This window comes from Teleopsis dalmanni, chromosome 1 (assembly GCF_002237135.1).
Source record: "Teleopsis dalmanni isolate 2A chromosome 1, ASM223713v2, whole genome shotgun sequence".
Lineage (NCBI taxonomy): Eukaryota > Metazoa > Arthropoda > Insecta > Diptera > Diopsidae > Teleopsis > Teleopsis dalmanni.
Genome location: NC_051846.1, coordinates 170,763,709 through 170,784,700, shown reverse-complemented (window position 1 = coordinate 170,784,700; position 20,992 = coordinate 170,763,709). Strand labels below are relative to the sequence as shown.

The 20,992-nt window shown below is 28.6% G+C and overlaps 1 protein-coding gene across 1 annotated transcript; it reads right to left on the bottom strand.

Moving 5' to 3' along the window:
* Positions 1-1,093: 1,093 nt before the first annotated feature.
* LOC119670108 lies at positions 1,094-8,936 on the bottom strand. The gene is made up of 4 exons (XM_038080226.1): positions 7,966-8,936; positions 5,353-5,631; positions 5,108-5,276; positions 1,094-4,125 (listed from the first exon to the last, which is right to left on the bottom strand). The coding sequence occupies exons 1-4, from the start codon at positions 8,447-8,449 to the stop codon at positions 1,566-1,568; spliced, it is 3,492 nt and encodes a 1,163-aa protein (XP_037936154.1). The 5' UTR covers positions 8,450-8,936; the 3' UTR covers positions 1,094-1,565.
* Positions 8,937-20,992: the final 12,056 nt, after the last annotated feature.

The window sequence follows — 20,992 nt, the reverse complement described above, 5'->3', positions numbered from 1 at the left end:
AAACATATTCAACTGAAAAGTATTAGCTGTGCCAAAATTCTTCATCACCTTCAATCGCTATTCAAAAATGAAAATCTCAATGCTAAAAACAAGCAGCTGTTATATAACCAAACATTTCGAACGTCACTTCTATATGGATGTGTAGCGTTTAGTAAAGCCTCAAACACTACTATTCGCCAGCTAGAAATTGCACAAAGACAGGCTCTGAGAAGACTTTTCAAGGTACCATGGTACATAAGGATGAATGACATCCTCAGGGACCTCAAGATTGATACGATCAAAAAATACATAACGGATAAAGACTTGAAATTATTTACGAAAACTGACAGGCTTACCAACAGCGCGTTATCGAATCTCAGAATGGTTACGGTTACAGGTTCTTTGGGGAGGTATGCAGATTTAAGGTCAATTATTGCTTAGTCTGATGAAGTGATAAATTATAACCCAGTCAAGGGGTAGAGAGGGCTTATGAAGAAACCTCGCAGTTAATAGAGAGTAAAAGTGCTCAATATAATAATAAATAATATACTACAATTACGTGTATTCTTTGAAAAATATATATTTATATATTATCTTGATGTCTTAAGAGTATTAACTCAAATCATAAAACACAAAGGCATGAATAAATTTTTAAAATTTAACAAAAACTTAGCCTAATATACAAAATTTTACATAATTAAATCTAAATTTTTACAATTAAATAAATTGATTTTCACATAATAATAAATTCAGTTTAAAAATATTATTCGAAGTAATTAGCATTTTAATCGACATTTTGAATTAATCGTTATATATTTACATTTTCGTTACTAAAGCTAGCGAACTATATCTTTTTTTTTTATTATTAAAATTAATAGCATCTTGTTTAAGTGACATATATCTTATATATTATAAATACATAATGCAGACAGTTAACTCTAATATATAGTAAAATTTAATACTTTAGCGGATAAATCTTACATATTAATTTCCGTTTTTGTTATTAATGCAGCTAAAAATTTAAATTTAAATTTTAACAGGACATCTTAATATCTTAATTTTGAAAAATTTACAATTACTTTTTATATTTTGTTTTTTTTTTTTGGAAGAAATTTAGCATATACTAAACCTATAACTAATTACTTAATATATTGTACAAACTATTTACTAACATGTACTTACAACTAAGTTCTTAAATACATATATTTCTATATATTTTATACATTGCACGTGATCACATGTATCTATGGATCATCTCTATACACCTATTCTTCATGTATGCATGTAGTTTATGTAACAGTTGCTTCTAAAGAAAAATTTAAAATATATTATACTTATTAAAATTTATTTCATATTTTAGGCAATTTTGTACTAATGAGTTCATATTTGTCTATTTATAATTTTCTTTAAAATATATCTTTAAATAAATTTTAAACGAAACAATACGAATAAACGTAATATTGTGTGCAATCACAGCATTGTTGTTGCATGCAGCATTACGTTTATTTGTTGTTGCTTTTACAAAAAAGTTAAAGACTATTTAAGCGAACTAATTTGGTTATAATAATATGAATTTTGGATTGCGTTCAACGTTTGAGTTTTCTAGCTGCACGGCTTCGCGTCACCAAGTATTGGTTATTACCGCCATTCAAGCTGGTAGAACTTCCAGTACTGCTACGCAAAGAGGAACGTTTCGTGAAGACATTTGAAACCGTGGCATTCTTCTGCGAGAGCATGGATCGCGCCCGAGTCGCCGCTAATACCACAGTAGTTGCATTGATCAATTTGGGTGTTGGCGGTGTTGAAGCAAGGGCATTCAATGTTGATTGCATACGAGAGGACTTGCTGTAGTTTGTTGTGCTTGAGTTGCTGCTTTCTCGGGTGGAATTTCTGGTGTTCAAGCTGCGCAAATTGCGTTGCTCATGTCGCGGCGATGGTGTTGAACTAAAGCCAGCATTTGGCGACATCATTGTGTTTCCAACGATTTGGTTGATGACACGGGAACGTAAGTTTATCACATGTGACATGGCTGCATTTACTGCTGATGCTGTTAGCATTGAGTGCTTATTTGCATCTGGTTTCCTTCCCTTAGTTGTACTGCAATTGTTTATAAATTGTGGGCTGTGAGTGTAATGAATTGAAGGTTTGCTTGTGGATGGCTTAACAGGATGGTGGCGGTCATTTAAATTTTTGGCATTTTCTTGCATGTTCGCTGCGGTGCTACGAACATATGGTGTCGTATTGCCTAAATTACGTTTTATAGATGTTGATACCGTGGGCTTCGCTTTCATATCCTTTGTGAGTGAGTTACGTGTACGTAAGGTACGTTTACAATAATCTCGAATACCACTACTGCGTAATTGGCGTTTTTCTGGTGTTGACGAAACTGGCTCAGGCTTTACGGGCGCCGAATGTACATATCTTTTAGTCTTATGAAGTGGATGTGTGGATGCTGTAATGCTCAAGTTTTGATTTTCATTCGGTACATTTCTGTAATGTGTTGGTAAAAGTGGTTTAATAGTTGTGTTGTAAGTATCGCGTGGTTTGTTAGATGATAGGTGAGTATTTTTGTGCGTCATATGTTTGTAAGTTGCTTCAGTTATCACATCAGGCTTTTTGCACAGTATTTCAATTTTTTCAAGCTTCTCGAAGATAGGATACATTAAATCGGCATTAAATGTTTTTTCATTTGACATTTCTAACAGCGCTTCTACGTCTTTCCTTGAGTTTACTTCATCGTCTGAAATGTCTATACTGGAAGTTATTTCATTAATTTGCACACTATCCTCATGATCGTCCTCTAGATATTCCTCGAACAGGGAATCTTCTAAAGTTTCTTCCGGCGAAACAGGCTGTAAACAGTGATAACTATTAGAATTTGAAGACAATGAAGAGTTATCCATTTTACGTTGGAGCTGCATACGTTCTAAAGCTACTTGCTGCTCCTCTTCACGCTCCTGTTGCAAAACAGAATTTAGTTCTAAAAGCTTCTGTTGTTGTGTCTGTTGTGGATACATACTGTAGCGGTTGACATTATTGGGTAGCGATTGATATCGCATATCCCAATAACTAGTTTCTTCATTCGTTTCCTGTGCTGGCTGCTGTTCATAATTATTTGAATTTAAAGCAGCATTATGCTGTTGAAATATTTTGAAGGTTTGTACATCACCGCTACGCTGCTGTTCTCCACGAGTCTCCAATTTTGTCAAACTGTAACCATCTTCATCAGACATACATTGCTGTTGATATAACTGTTGTTCTTGTAGTATATCATTCATATTTGTACCTGTTACACTTTGGTATGAAGCATTTGAATTAGATGTATTTGCATCTTCAGTTATTTGATCTGAAAGAAGAGAATTGTAAGACTCGGCAAAACTATTCATATAACCATTTGTTTCGTGTGCTTCTGCTGAAATATTTGAACGTATAGAATTTGAAGTATCAGCAATATATCTTGGATAATCTGAAACGGAAATTTCATTTTCAATCATATCATCACTGTTCATGTCTTCGTGATCCTCATATGCATTATTTGGATTATTACAATTCTTAACATGGTTATCGTATTTCTTATTAGAATCAGCATACCACTGCCATGAGTTATTATCATCGGCATAACATTTTGTTTCTTCGATTTTATTATAAGTGTTTCGCCAATTTATTAAATCTGGGCGATTATATTTAAATACCATTGGATCAGGCTTAAAGTTTTCTTCAATTGATTTCAAATCCTCTTCATCATCGTAATAATTGAAATTACGATATTCTTCAGGAGGTAAGTACTTCTCCGATATTTCATGGAACGTAGTTGTATCATCAAAGGAAGGTATTTCTGCATCTAATTCAGTATATTCTGTGCCATAGCTACTGGGTACACTATTTGGTTCAATAATTTCTGAATTACTAGCAGGATAAAGTAATACTGTTACGACTGAAGTATTATCAGCACGCATTTTCTTCGAAGACCAAGTTCTTAATGCTTTCTCCACTAGACTCTTACTAGGATTTGTCCATTGTACGTCTTCGGCTGAATTCATTTGTAATTTCAGTTTTTGATTGATACGTTCTTTAGCATAAACTGTGTCCACTGCATCTTTTGCGGTAACGACATTCCACAGACCATCAGTACCAAATATTAAACATCTAAAAAAAAATCAAAATTAAATGGTTATTATATATTAACTCGAATTTTTATTATTAATATATATAAAATTATATATACCGAAGTCATGTACAAAAATAAATAAGTCTTTAAATAATAGCATTTCGAATTTTTTACCCTTAAGGTAAAGTTTCATGGGATATTCATATAAAACATGACAAAAAAAAATTATTCTGCAATGAATAAAACAAATAAGTAAACCATTAAAGTATAAATATTTCTATTAAGATCTTTCTATTAAGAGAAATGATTTCCTTTGTTGTTGTTGTTGTAACCCGCGGGACCTAAAAGCAGTTAACATAAATTAATAAGACGAATACATTGGATGAGATGTGGATGGATGATGGTTGATGGGTGGGATTTAATTGAAATCAGCCCGGGTCTAGGTGACGTTACTTACGTCATAATTGACTTTTAGATCATATTATACATATTTTTGACCAACTTGATGATACTAATTGATCTAGCTATGTTTATCCATTTAACACTAAATAAAGTGAAAGATAAACTTGAATTGTCTTCTATAGTTGTAATATTGAACGATACAAAGATCTCAGAATACTTAGTACCAATTATAATATTTTCTAATTTTAATAAAAACTAAAACAACTAATTATATCCCACGGCTATCAAAACAACTGCATATCTATTATTTATAGCAATGGGTTATTTGGCGTAAGTGAAATCGTCATACCAACTTAACTAGCACTGAACCAAGCCAACAATCGGTTATGCGTTCCGGAACTTCACTTTAAGTTTGAAATTGTTGTTTAATTCTTTAATTAACTTTAAAATAAATTTTTGTGTTAACTTACAAATAAATCAATAATAAATTATATAATTTTAATAAATTTAATAACATTATACTACAGTTATGGTATATGGGGAGAAGAATCTAGTGCTTTGTCCTATACAAAAATATATCAACAATTGTTAAACGTAAATATAGATATGTACACTTACCTAAAAGACTTTGGATCAATTCTAATTACAGACACATCCGGATCTGGACTTACAATAAACTCATTACGTGCTGAATTATAACTCCAAAGGTCACCCAAACTACGAGCCACTGCCAAAAATGGAATTTCATCAACGGGTGTATTACGACGTATCGGTCCTTTATGCATTGCTAAATATAAACAAAAGAAAAAATTTAAAATAAATAATTTTCAAATACAGTATATTAATTATATTGTAATATTTACCATTTCGTGGTCGATTCCAAACAACTCGAGGTACCCCAGATTTTACAATGACTTTACCACCAGATCGATTGATACGTGTACGTTCCGCTTGTGATTCTGGTTTGTGATCTGTAGTTAATTGTTTGGCTCTCCAAAAATTTTCATTTTCATTCTGGTACCCCAGTACAATTGCAGAATCGCCGACATGACCAATATATATTTTCTCTCGGCGTATAAATGCAATTGTAGCTGTAGTACCAGCTGTGCTGGGTAAGCCGTTTGCAGTTTTTGGCCATTTTTCTAGAAAAAAAAAATTAAATGTATTATAATTGATTTAATATTATGTATATTGTGTAGGTACTGCTTATAATACATTTATTGGATTTTTTTGAACTTCCCTCTATAACATATTTTTTTTATATTGATTAAGGGTTATGTGAATTATATATTAATATATGTAATAATGGCCACGTCTAAAAAATTGGTATAATAAATGATATCAGAAAGTGAAAATACGATTCGGTATATGCTAAGAAAAGATACGCACAGTATAGCTTCTTCAGCCTAAGAATGGAAACCGGGTGGATCAAGAACAAGAGGACGTCCAAAGACAACACGGAGACGAACAGTATTCACCGAAATATTCAAATCGTTTAACGAACTTAAATATATGACACGGAATAGAGACAACTGGAAACTTTTTGTAGAATGCATAAGTTCTTAGATATGCAATCAATTTCTAATTATTTGTACTTTTGGAGCATGTCATAATAATAATAAATAATAATATACTCATCACAATAAAATATAATATAATTAATTTATAATATATATAATAACTATATTATATAGTTATTTTTCCATTAACTTTTATTAGATTTGTATAATTGACTTTTCCCAATTGCGTGAATATCTTCCTTATGAAATAAATATAATCGGGCCGCTTTTCTTACTAACCTGGCAGAGCTGTCATCATGCACAATTAGAGACTTGGTCAATCTTAAAGACGTGTCAGGTTAGTTTACTTTAACTTTAATGAGGGAGTTGTGACTTTCGGTATTTTTCGTACGCTGACCTATAGTCTGCGTAAAAACGATATTGTGATATGACAACGGCCCATTATTTGAGCACAAGTGGGGTTTGGTCACAAGGCCATCACTCTCAGCTAACCTTTTCTTTTAAAATAATCCGCTCCATTTCAATTATGTTTTATAATTTTTTGCATAAACTTTCATCGGTGCATATAAAAATACTATATCTCAGTCATAAATAAGTAATGCATATAATTGTACAATCCATTGTGATATCATGTGGAGATAAATATATGATATTAAGTAGAGATATATGTGGTCATAATTATTTAACATCAATACTTTTTTATTTTTTTATAGAACTACTTTAAATTATGATGTATGACACGTCACTCTCAGTTCAAAAATTAACTAATAATCATTATAATAAAAATAAATTATAAACTAATACTTTTTAGCTGAATATTATTTATGCTAATAAAAAAAGCCTATGATTAATTTTTAGATTCGCTTATTTTTGTTTACTTTTTACACAGCCTCTGATTTCTCTTCGCACCCGCATACTACACTAATCGGCACATATAAATTTGGCGGATTTGGTAATCACAACAAATAGTTCGATAACAACAAAAGAAAAAAAATAAGAAGGTAGAATAGGACGGAAAACAAAAATTAGCAAATAATTTAGGTGGGATGAATTCTGTCAAAAATCAAATGATTATTGTGAAAAAAAAGAAAATAACAAAAATACAAAAACAAGTATGGGGTAATAATAATGTTGTCAAGTTGGTATGGGGTAAAAGGTGAATATATAAAATTAAGTCAGCCAGAGTTGTTTCCCCCAAGGTAATTGTTGGTTGTTCAATATATTTGATAGACAGTAGAGTAGAGTAGAGGCATTTCATATTATTTAGCGGTTAAAACGTAAACTGCAACTATGCATTTTCTTGCAAGCTGTTAGTAATTTAGTAATTACGTAAAAATTGCATATTTCATTTTAATTTTATCTAATAAATGTAATGCGTATATGCATCAATTATAACTTAAAGTAATATAATATTATATTATAACAATATTATATTATTAAATATAATTTAGTTACATAAATACATATTTTATACATTCAATTCAACAACAAAAGTACTTAAAATCTAAAAATTTCCATTTCTATACCTAAGTTTGCGTTTTACAACCACTCTGACTCATGAAAAAAACTTTATATACGCCACACAATTGTAGTAGCCTCCTCTGTATGTGTTTATCAACAGGGAACCGTGCTGCATTTTGATGTAGTGGTAGGAATATTCCACTCTACGTTCAGTACACTGCTGCAGACTGACTACATAGCTAAACGAGCACTGAACGTATTACGAGTATATACGTCAAAATGTATTCGGTAAATACACAAACCAGAACGGTGTGAAAGAGAATTCAAAAATTAAGGTTGTGCTATTTACTTGTTTAGTGGTGAAATTGTTTGTAGAGGAAGTTAGTTGGTTTAAGAAGAAACTAATTCTTTCATAGCATATTGTAGTGTTGTTTTTATAATTAACATTTACTAAATAACCCAAATAATTTATATTTGAAATTTTATTAAACAAACCTTGTTCTCGCCACATTGCATAATGTGTAGCAACGTAGCCCTCACGGATAGCACGTAATACATCTTGATCAGAATCCGACCAAAAAAGTTTTTGATTTATGATTTCCATCATCAAATGTTGTTTAGCAAATGCAGCTGCCTCGGCACCACCATGCCCATCATAAATTCCTATAAATGCATACTCTAAGTCTTTTGCATTATCGGACTGTTGGTATGCAACTGAAAAGTAGTCTTCCATATACTTCCGTCCACCTTGGCTACACTGACCGGTAACACGCAGGTTTACGCCAAGAGTGGGTGTACTTTTAGATGAATTTGTTGTACTAATTGATGAATTGGAGGTTGAGGCACTATCTGATAGAAAACTTGAAGTTTGGGATTCAGTGCTTTTCACAGAATTCACAGAATTTGTATGACACATGCTGTTAGGGTAATATAATGGCATATTATGGGATTGATATTGCTGTTCTTGAAGTTGCATCATTTTGGTGTTTTGTATTCTCTTCTTCACTTCTATTTTGGTGGGTTTGAGAATTCAATGCTTGAAATTGTATTTGTTGATTACTATAAATTTTTTCTTGACATTTGCACCCGTTCGTTGCTGGTATACTGGTATAATAAGACAGTTGTTACGCTCGCACATACGTTTTACTTACGATATGGTGCGAGAGAGATGGAAACCCGAACGTTGATTTTCTTTTATTTTTCAGATATATTTTATTTTACTGCAAATTTTACATCTGATATTGCTCCGTTTTTGTCCGAAAAATATGAGAAAATAAAATTTAAATTTGATTTACTTTTATTTGACATAATAAACGGTGACTGGTTTTTCAAATGTTATTATCGATGGCTATTTCACTTAAATATCACATCGACCTCGATTCAGTTTTTTCCTTTTAGCATATTATTTAACGGACCGAAAAATTTTAAATTAGTTTTTTTTTTAATTTTTAAATATTTTATTTTATTTTTTTTTTCTTTAAATTCTTAGTATTTTGTCAACTACACAGAAAATTACATCAATAATTTTTACATTCAATTTAAATTATAAATAAAATTTTCATTAAGTCATGGATTCAATGTTTTCTGTTCACTTGAAGTGTTGCTTTTATTTGAACAATTCTGCTATCTACTACATATTATCGTTTTACTTCATTCCACTTTTATGTCTGGGCACGTACAGATATACTCATATTTATATTGCTTTCAGCATTTAACTTTTGTTGTATTTGTACGATACTTTTATTGTATAGAGAATTTTTTTATTTTCGCTTTAATCACCACAAGCATTAAATTTCATTTCATTATAGAGAAAACAAACGGATGTACCGTCAATTTTATTACACCGTTAAAGTAAAGTGATTTTTAAGCTTTGAATATTTTGACAATTACACTGATGTATTTTTATAGTGACATTTGTCTTTTTTTGGCGCGTTAATCATTTTTCTTCACCTATGAAAATATTTTTACGTCCTCCTTCACTGACAATCTTTTGACGTATGCCATCAACATACAACGTTCAGTTCATTTTGCGTTTTGGCCCTCTTTCATTGCACGTATTTTCACACACCACACCACACACACACACACAGAGTAAACCCCTGTATTTCGAAATTGGTTTTTATTTATATTCTACTTTTTCTCTTATTTACTCGTTTCTTTGTATGTGCGACTACGAGTTCGAGTTTTCCCATGTTTTGTATCGCTAAGCGGGTAAAACTGCACAGTGGTAATTTTAGTGAGAATGAATACAATTTCCTTAATCAATACCCAGAAACCTATAACAGGTCAATCACGACACAACAAATGTCGTTTTAACAGGCTTTTGTAGAGTATTTCATAGTCCTAATGGTTTATATTTCCCTTATAAATGCTTCACACTTAAGTGTGTTTTCACTCATAAATGTATTATAAATTTAAGTAGTCATAAGCAAAGAAAATAAATGTGTGGATGGATTACTGTACTTATAATATGGTGTACAGTAGATACGCAACCTCTCTCTCTTATAACGAGATTGCATATAACGCAAAGAAAATTAAAAATTTGAAAACATATTTGAGTTTGTACTAATAGGTTTGATAATGCATATTCACTATAACACAATTTCTTAAAAGTGGAAAGCACTTCTGCTTTTAGCGAGGGTTTACATTGCCATATAACAAATTAAAGATTAGAGATTTGAAATTAAAGAATAGTCAATGGATTAATGGTGCTTTTCAGTTGGTTTCATGTTGTATCTGTATATGTATATGTATGTATCTGTCTTCTGATGTCGGGTTTCATTCATTCTTTTTAGAATGCTAAAAATAAAGTCCAACCATATATGTTTAAGAGCCATAACACACCTTTTTTTGGGTGTTTTTGTAACGAGGTGTAAAACAATCGAAAGGCAAGCCAGTGTGACACTTCAATCCACTAAAATCACTCCAATATCCAACGGTTAGCCCTCTTGGAATCATCGATTTGGTATTTTGTCAAGAGGCCGTCCAGAGTACGTAGCTCAAACGACAGTTTTTTGTCATTATAAGAGGTATAACAGACTAACAACTGTTATATCAGTTAAGCCCATTTTTATTAAAATACTGGGTTTTCATCACTAAAGGTTTTGTAGCGAAGAGATTTCGATGACTACTTGTATTTTAAATACTATAAGCATCAATTAGTTTAAGTATCACATGAGGTTTATTTAGTGTCTTTGGTCAAGCAGACATCTCACATTTATGTATGTCTTAATAATACGGGACACTATTGTATTGTTTTAATTTGAAATTGTGTACTATGTTTTTAATCTACATATTTTAAAGTTATATTTTATATACAATATATAAAATTTTTATTAAATATTGAAATTAAGATATGTTTGAAATACACTAATTTTATATGAATTGAATCAATTCTTCTTTTAAATTTTTTATTATAGACTTGTTTTTCTATATTTCCTATATTACCATATGTTTCATATAACCATTATCTCTATTATTTCTTCAAATATTTCTTCAATATAGAAAAACTAGACCATATGCTTTATATAACCATTATCTCTATTGCTTCTTTGAATATCGAAAGCTAGTTTATTCTTTATTATTTTGCTTGTTATAATGGCCATTAACAAGGTTTTGAATAACCAACAGTTCTTGACAAGTGATTATCTTAAGAATGCCTTTTTATTCTAACAAACTGTATTTTTCTATCCTACAGTTCCACTTTTAACTTCATACATGATTATTTTTTAGTGTATATTTAAATTATTTTACTATTAAATGAATAATAAAATAATTTTTATACTAATTTTATTAAAATTCCACAATAAATTGCTTTAGTAAAATTTTACTACCAGAAGTAGTGCTACCAATTGTCAAAGATTTATCATATAACAAACCGCACTTACAACTCTTCTGCATTTATAACATAGCAAAATGCCCTACAGTAAGTCCTCAGTAAACTCTTTAGTGAACATTCGTTAATATATATAATATTCAAACATGTTATATTTTAATTATAAAATATTTTTTTGTGAACTCTATTAGTTAGGAAAAAAAATATTTGTTGCTAATTATTTTTATTGGAGAATAATAGCTTTTTTAACGAGTTCTTTTAACAAAGACATTTACATTTTGAATTTGCAATTAGTAGACTCCATTTCTAGGCTTCTAACATACATCATTTTAAAATTTTATAGTAATTGAAATGAATACATGGATCATTCATTTTTAAAAAGGGCTTACATTAAGTATTTTTATTATTTTTACTTTAAAAACAATTTTTAAAAAAATACAAACTACCTAAACATATATTACCGTGATTAAAACCATTACCATCCTATGCTTCATTAGATACAATTGTATTTCTAGCATTTCTTGATGTGGATGTCAAAAAAAAATCTATTACATTTGGTATTTGATATATCCTGCATAGGTAAAGTCCAGCTGAAGTAGAAAATGTGAAACATGAATATAAATTATAAATGATAATGCTATATTATACTATAACTGTTTATATATTATCTATCACCGTGCGTCTACACTGACTAAACTTTAACTAGATCTTTGCATTCTAACTTTTACACTCTACATACACAAAACTTTTATTCCCCAAAAATTTTTTAAATAATAGCTATGTATCAGCATTTGAATACAAGATTCTTGCCAAATTCTACGCATTATAGACATCTATTATAGGTTTAGATCGCAAGAACTTAGGCTTTACAGAAATCTATCTATCTGCATATCGCAGGATAGGAAGTTTCGATTATTTAATAAAACTTTATAATTAGAGAAAACGAGTATATGAAATCATAGAGAAGGAATTGAGAAATATGATCCTATATAACAAACTGTTATAGACACAGGCAAGTTAGCCGACAGTTTGGACATGACATATTTATGTCATCCTTCTTAAAATTAGGATACAGATTATAAAATGTTTAGTTTAAGTTTGATAAATATTTCTTTTTTTGGCATAATGAATCGTTAACACCTTTATTTATGGCACAATAATTTGCCAAGAAATTTCAATGAGCTTTAATGGCTGCCTGATTATTTGATTTTGTTTAACTTTTTTGTTAATAGAAATTTCAGATCTAGGTTTAGCATACTGAAACCATTGTTTCTAGACTCCCGAATTTACGATTCTTTGGATTGTGTATATTTTTATTTTGAAGTGCTTTAAAATTGATATTTAAGTTATTCTAGTTATCATTTTTTGGAGAAATAATTGTAAATTAGAATAGATATATATAAAACATATCTTTAGAAAAAATCGGTGAACAGTCATTGCTTCTATTCGAAATCTTTGTTTTGAATCCTTTTAGAGCTTGTTTGTTAAACATATGTTTACAAATAAATAAATATAAATGAATGGAAATAAATAAAAATAAATATAAACAAATGTGAACAAATCAATATAAATATAAATTAAAATAAATATATAATTAAATATATAATTAAATTAAAATATATATAAATAAATGTAAATATTTATACTAAATTTAATTTTAGAGTTAATTTTGATGGTAGAAACTATTTTCCTAATAGAAACTATTGTTTTAATAGAGAGGCTGTAGACTAGTAATTAATTAAGGCCGTGTGCGAGTTCGAGTAGATTGACGGTAACTTGAGGGAAGTAGTAAATTATGTTGGTATGGCAGCGAATGTTGGTATTTACCAGAAATTTGAGTAGGGTAAATTAGGTAAATATTAGCTAAATAAGTTGTTACCATTCTGAAAATTTTATAAGGCGTTTAATAAATAAATTTGAAAACTTTTAATCAAAAATGAAAAATAAGTGCAATAAATAAATAAATAAATATTTACATAAGTGCAGTGCATAAAATCCCTAAGAAATTTGAATTTACTTTACCTCAATTTACTCTAACTCCCACACGGCCTAAACAACAAAATTTTATTATTTTTAATTGATTAAATTTTTGGTTGACTATAAACTTGGTTTATACAATAAATTTAATAATCCAAAATATTAAAAAATATTTTTAAAATAATTTTTTTTTAAAAAAATACATATGTATGTACCTATATGAAAATCTAAATATACATACATATATACATTACTTTGGTCATAGAAAATTAATAAATATATACATATATGTAAATACATATATAAAAATAATATTTGCTCATAGAAAATTAATAAATATACATATGTACATATAAACATATTATGTATATAAGAATAATATTTGCTTATAGCGAATTATCAAATATACAAACATACATACATAAAATTAATATTTGATCATGGGAAATTAACAAATATATATAGACATACATAAATAAAAATAATATTTGATCGTAGGAAATTAACAATTATCACTTCATATCCGGTAGGTATTGCCATGTAACGAGAAAACAGCGTATATAGAAAAATTATAATATAAAATAACAAAATCCACTCTATAAGCAGCAATAAAAGCGTACAAGTTCCACACCAGCAGCTAAACACCAGCTAAAGTGGTGTAGTATATAAAAATTCAAAGTATTGATTTACTTATTGAAATTATAAAGCCTTGAGTGGATGATGATTCGTTTTAGATATGGTATGTAGTATACTTGCTTGCCAGAGTTCAAACATGTATACACATGCATATGTGCCTCGCTTTGAACGTACAGTGGTCGGTCGTATGTGGGACGACGTACGTTGATTAAAGTCCGTACGTACGAGGCAGAGGCAATAAAAACATACGACGATTACACCACCTACAATTTAGCGTATGCACAAATGCAAAGTGAGGGTTTTTGTACACGATTTCGCACCTTTCATAAGAAAAGCAAATAATTTGAGTGGTGAACCTAACTAAAACCACTTGGCTTGGCTGGCAAGTTGTTTTAACATTTTTTCAACTCATTGTGTATTGTGTACAGCTGCCTGCCTGCTTGCAATATAAATTTTGTTTTTCATAGAAATTTGTGATATTTCTCGCATCGAAGAAGAAACCTAAAAACATTCGGCGACCTACACAAGCGAAACGAAACGAAACGTAACGACGAGGCAAGGCAAGGCAAGGCAAAGCAAAAACAACGCAACGCAACACATCACAGCATTAACACAACAGAGAGTGGCTAATGAATACAAAAGCGAACATATAAAAACCTGAAATATTTCGTTTTTCTGCTCACGTTCGTTCGTACACACTCGTATTTGTCAGATACTTTTTATATGGTGGTGAGTTAAGGCAAAAACAAAAGCAACAACAGCAACAAATACAACAGATACCAACAGAAAACAAGCGACACGAACGAACGATTGGCATTCATTGTGTAAATGTGAAACCAGGCTGGCAAGCAGGCAGGCAGGCAGTACATAGCAGCAGCGTTCGTATGACTAAAAATATAATGAAGAACGTTGCACAAAGCACAAGTAAAGTAAAGTTGAAAATTTGTACCGAAGGGGAAGAGCAAAACGTTGTAGCGTTCAAATACTTCGGGCAAATGTATTTTAAAATGCTACTCGCCGTTGTAGTTGTGAAATGCTTTGGATGTATTTGTATATAATTTCGTTTTGCTACGACAGAAATATCTCTGCTTATGTGCGCTTACAAATATATTTCAAGCAGAGCACAAAATTAAATGCTAAAATTCAGACATCGAAAAACCTTACTTTTAAAGATTTTTAAATATGATATGAAATTTATTTAGATATTTTTTATTATTAAATTTACTATATATATAAATTTTTAGGAACTCATATAGAAAATACTATTTTAGTATAATAATTTTTGTAAATTATAACAGAAATATAATTAGCAGTCAAGGAAATATCTGAAAACCAAAACTGATATAAAAATCCAATGAATTTAGTTCCAAATTTTAAACTCAGCAGAGGCGAACACAATTTGCTTAGCATGCGATAATTATTGAACTTACCACACTTAAGAAACATAGAACTTAAATAAAAATGTACTGTACTATGTTTTTGAAGCTGATAAATTGTTTTATATGCTAAAGAAGCAATCCCACAAGTGCCAATTGCATTTAATCAAACCAAACAAATTATTTATAGCATGCGATTTCATTATAGTTTTTATAAATTTTATTGTATGTATTTAGCTCGATTGAATTGCAAAAGCTAATATGAATAGCATGCGATAAATTTATGTAGGTGGCGTCGTAATAAACTTTCTCCTACAAAGATTGATGCTTACATTGTTAAAAAATTATTCAATCTTTTATTATTAACTTAAAAAATTTTAGTTTTTTATATTATTTATTTAAAAAAATTATATTTAATAATAAAAACGACAAAAAATTAAATCTAAAAGAAATAATTATAAACGTAAGTTTAGGCTTTGGCGAAGTTTAAATTCCCAAGTTGACTACCAACTAAGCACAGTTTTTCTAATCAAAAACTTTTGTTTATACATTTTTTCAATTAAAAAATAATAAATATAAATTTTACAAATACTATTAGTGCTTGGCGACAATTAATGGTGTCATTGGAAATACCTTGATCACATTCTGTGGCAAACTGAAAGGAATCAATTTCGTATTTTATAAGTAGTCAGATTTAAAAGCGACATGGCATCCCCAAATATTGGTTGGGAAGTTTTCATGCGTCCACCGTATGTATGCAAGGTCCGGACAGAGTCCAGAGTTTTTTAACATGATTGCTGGCTATTAAGGCTCAACGCCACGGTGCATTAACACACATATTAGTATAATACGCCAAATTTCCCTATTGGAAATTCCGTTAAAATTTCAAGTAATTTCCCTAGTACCAATTGCAGCTATATTTTTGGATATAGTTCTCTCTTTAGGAGAAAGGACTATCTATGATCTCTGGTGTTCTTTGGTGTTCTTTGGGGCACAGCACACGGTTGGAAAATGCAACAACACATTGATTGAAGGTAAATGAATACAGTCATTTTACCCACGTAAATTGGATTTTAACCACAGCCAATATATGTAGGTTGGTACAGGCATACATTGGCCAGATTTTGCATTGTTTAACTACCATTTCTGTTAGTCTCTGCAAAACTCTCTTAATAGTAAAAAATTGACAAAATGAAGAGTTGCTGAAAATCACTTGATCGAGTATTTCGTCGATAAACTACAAAAGTTATTTTTCATATATATGGCATTTTGCAACTTCATGTTTTTTTAAAAATGTGGGATAATATATATGGTACATTTTTCAGACACATCAAGAACTCGTATTTATAAATACTGTCAAACTTCCATAACTCGAACATCTATAACTCGAACAAAAAACAATGCATCAAGGTTTTAGAGAGCAAATTACATACAAATCTGCTTCCATAACTCGAACTTCTATAACCGATAGAAATATGGGAAAGTGCATTCTATAAGTCGGATTTTTGTTTTGAGTATAAATGCACTTTGCTGTTATGGGAAATCCCTTTTTCCAAACCAAATGTTTGATTTTTTCTTTCTTAAGTTGCTTCTTTGTGCAAATGCCAGTCGCTGGCAGAGTGGTTTAAAGTAAATAAAATAACTTCCAATGTTTCTCTAAACGATTATATTGAGCTTGGCAATGAAATTTGTACATCAAGCTTTCCTGCAGATGACGACATTATTGAGCATTATAGCTCCGAATTAGTGGATTCGATTCTAAGCGGAACAGAAAGTAATGATCAGGGTTCGGTGGATGAAACTGTTTATTATTCTTCTAAGAATGAAGTCATTCAGAAATTCAGAATTAATTTTGATTTATAAACGAATGATGATCATTATATGCTGTATTTGATTTTAAATAAATAAATAAATATCTTACAATATAATTCTAGTTTCTTTCAAAAATAAAACAGAAATAAAAAATTCTCTAACTTGAAGTCTTCATAAGTCGAACCTTTTCTTTACAAAATTGGACTTCGAGTTATAGCAGTTTGACTGTACTTCTATAAATAACGAATAAGATCAATCCTGTTCGTTTACTTTATAGAGCATTTATAAGATGTAGATGCGTTATTAAGAAGTTTATCAGTGAAATTTTATTCTTTTATTTAAAACTAGAAGACAAATCTATGCTTAAATTGGGAAACAAATATTGCTAGATGAGTTTGTTCTCGTCAAAGTGTTGGAGAATATATATACTTTATAGTTTCTAATATCTCCGTTATAAACTTTATGGCAAATTAAAACTAGAAAAAAAATTGGTTTGTATAGCTTTATTTCAAAGTGATTCAAAGCGATTATAATACTGATTTATACCTATTTGATTAAGAGAATTACATTAAATATATCTATATCTTTCATCCACACACGGTACACTATATAAAAAAGTATTTCATAACATTATAACAAAAACATTATCGGAATTTGCTTAAAACATGCATTTTTATACAAAAACCATACTACATATAAACCATTTTATTCTGTACACAAACCCATTTATTGTGCATACAAACCATTTGGATGTTTTAAGTACAGTATATTAATGTATACTTTTCAGGTTCCACATAAAATATAGTCAGCCTTTGAAAAAGGCAGCCTTTGAATTAATCTTAACCATTTCTTTTTTTTATGTTATATCTATAATTTAACAAAATTCACGCTATGAGAGTTCCAAAATGCACTTTGGCTGAAGAATATGCTTATGATCACTTCCATCATTTAATTATTTTTAAAAAGACCACTTTATTTCCACCTAATGGATTTATTAATATTTCACAACAAACATGACGTTGGTAATCATATTGTATTCGCAGCTAACTTCACATCAAGCAATTCTTTTTGTTTTGACAGCCGAATAATATTTTATCGATTTGTAAATTGTTGAACAGTTCGGAGGTTTAATTTTGAAGTGCTGTTTGCTGTTCGTGAAAAATTAGTGTAAACAATTGTTAGCAGTGCTAAATATTTATAAATACAATAAAATTTAATTATTCCGCATTTGTAAGTAAAGTATTTTCAATTATATATGTTTCTTATAAAATATAGAAAATTGCGCCAAGCTTAAATTCCAACACATACATATGATTCAACAAAATTGCTGCTTTATATAAATAAAAAACGATATTAAAAAAAATTAATAAGTTTATTGATTTCAATGAAATGCTGCTATTTTAACAATTTTAATAATAACTAAATACATTGTTAATATTTATATTTTGTTAAATGAATTTATCTTTGCGTTTACCTCATGGGAATTTCCTGAATATGTGTTCATTCTAACGGTGGTTTGATGGCATTTGTTGGAATTTTTTTTTGGCACAGAGTTGTATTTTGAACCTAAGCATTATTGTTATATTTGATTGCAATAAAAAGTTTGATCAAATTGTATGGTTTATAATGGATGAACAACCAGTCTGTGGCTATATAATTGTAAAACCTTTTTTTGGTGCTCTTATAAAATATATAAAAATTTCATATAAATATATTTTTTTTATATGTTTTATATATTATATGTAAATATTGTTTATGTTTATGTTTTATTTATATATATTTATTACTGTGTGTATATTTATTATATTTATTATATTTTTACATACAGTAACTTTATGTATGGTATGAATATTAATTAATGTAATATACTAATATATAACAATGTAATTATCATACCTATGTATTAAAGATTATTTTTAAATATATATTAATGTACTTTTTTAGTTATATAATTGGAGTTTATTATTTAAAGGCTTTTATTAAGATTTTATTTAAAAAAGCTTTTAGTTTCCATGTGTCTATTTATTTATATAGTACTTTACTATATTGAAATAATTTTAAGGGGAGTAAATTATAGTTTTTTTTTTACTAAATAAAAGCTTTGAAACGTTTCCAGTTTTTATATGGAAATACCCATTCCACATTTAACGATTAATTTTAGTGCATTAATTTTTGATGCCTGCTGTCTTTGATAAATTCTGCAAATAGAGTTTATTCTTATATATAAACTCTGTTTGGTTGTGTGTATGTGTGTAGAAAAGCAAAAAAAGATGTTGATAACTTATTTAACATTTATATCGGTAATTACAAGAAATCGCTAAATACATATAGATTTCTTACTTGTAGTATTTATTGTTTTGTTGTGAAATTAAAATTAAAATACCCGTGTGAATGTAAAATATTAAGTATTAAATAATTATAAGAAAAATATTGTGTTTTTATTGGTTTTATCACCTTTTCAGCAGCATTAAATCATTAAAGTAAGATTTAAATCTACTAAATGTAGAAAACAATGCGAAAACTGTTATAAAAACTAATTTCAATCCTAATTTTACTCAAGTGTGACATGGGCTAAAAAATATAAGAAGTAAATATACATACTATTGGTGTTTTGAATTGGTAAATTTGTTTCTTTTTTCCAAATGGTTTTAAGTTGAAAAATTGATATTTTTCTAAAGGTTTGTTGTCAGATGAATACATTTACAGCCAAATGTGCTATTATTTTGATTTTATTCCTTTTTTCAATAATTAAATTAATTAAACAATTTAAGCACATGCGGAGGCAAATCACACATTATATCTGTGAAATCATATAAAATAGCTGTTAATTTCAAGGTAATTTAGTTATGGTGGCAAAATATCAAGAATATTATAAACTAATTTCTAGTGTTATACATTTTGTCTCAGATTTAGCAATCAAAAATGAAATTTGTACTAAAGTGAATCTTGATGAAAAAATTCTTCCAGATTTAACAATCGAAAACGCCATATAAGATATAAAAATTGTTTTTTATTAAAAAAGTTCACATAAGCCTTACAACAATGAATACTTTATTAACAGAAAAGGAATTCGAACACTTAAGTAGTGTTCTATATATATTTTATTTCTATTACGTCATGCGTTTTATACTGTTTTTTATGTATATATAAAATATACATGTTTTATTACTAGTGGGCTTAGGTCGTTAATTTAACATATAAAAATTAAAAATATTTTTTTAAATAAAATATTAAAATTGTCTTTTAAATTTATGTTAAATATTTAATTGTTATTTTTATTTTAATTTTTATAAAAATTATAATTAATTTATTAAATATTTAACACAAATTTATAAGTGTAATTTTATATATAATATATATTATTATATATTATATAAAATATATAATTATATAGAAAATATATAATATTATATAAATATATTATATATTATATTATATAATATTATATATGCGAATATAATATTATATAAAATATGTAATATATATAAATATATAAGATATTTTTATATAATTTATTCTTCTACGAATTCAATTTATTTTGCTTTCTATATATTTTCATATAACATATTTTTTTAAATATTTTTAAATAAATTATTTTCATATAAATTATTTTCATATAAATTATTTTGATATAAAATATTATTTAAAATATTTATAATAATATTTCTTACTTATAAATATTTATGTACCACTTAACTAAAATCCAAATATTTTTTTAACACATTTTACATCCACGTGTAACTTGCACATATTGCTGTTAAATATTCTATGTGAAATGAACATTTAATTCATTTTTAGGCGGCTTCTATCAGGCAGGCGGCTTCTATCACAGAATTTTTGTTTTACTTTATTTTCGTTCATTTCATCGGCTAAAAAATTCATTTAA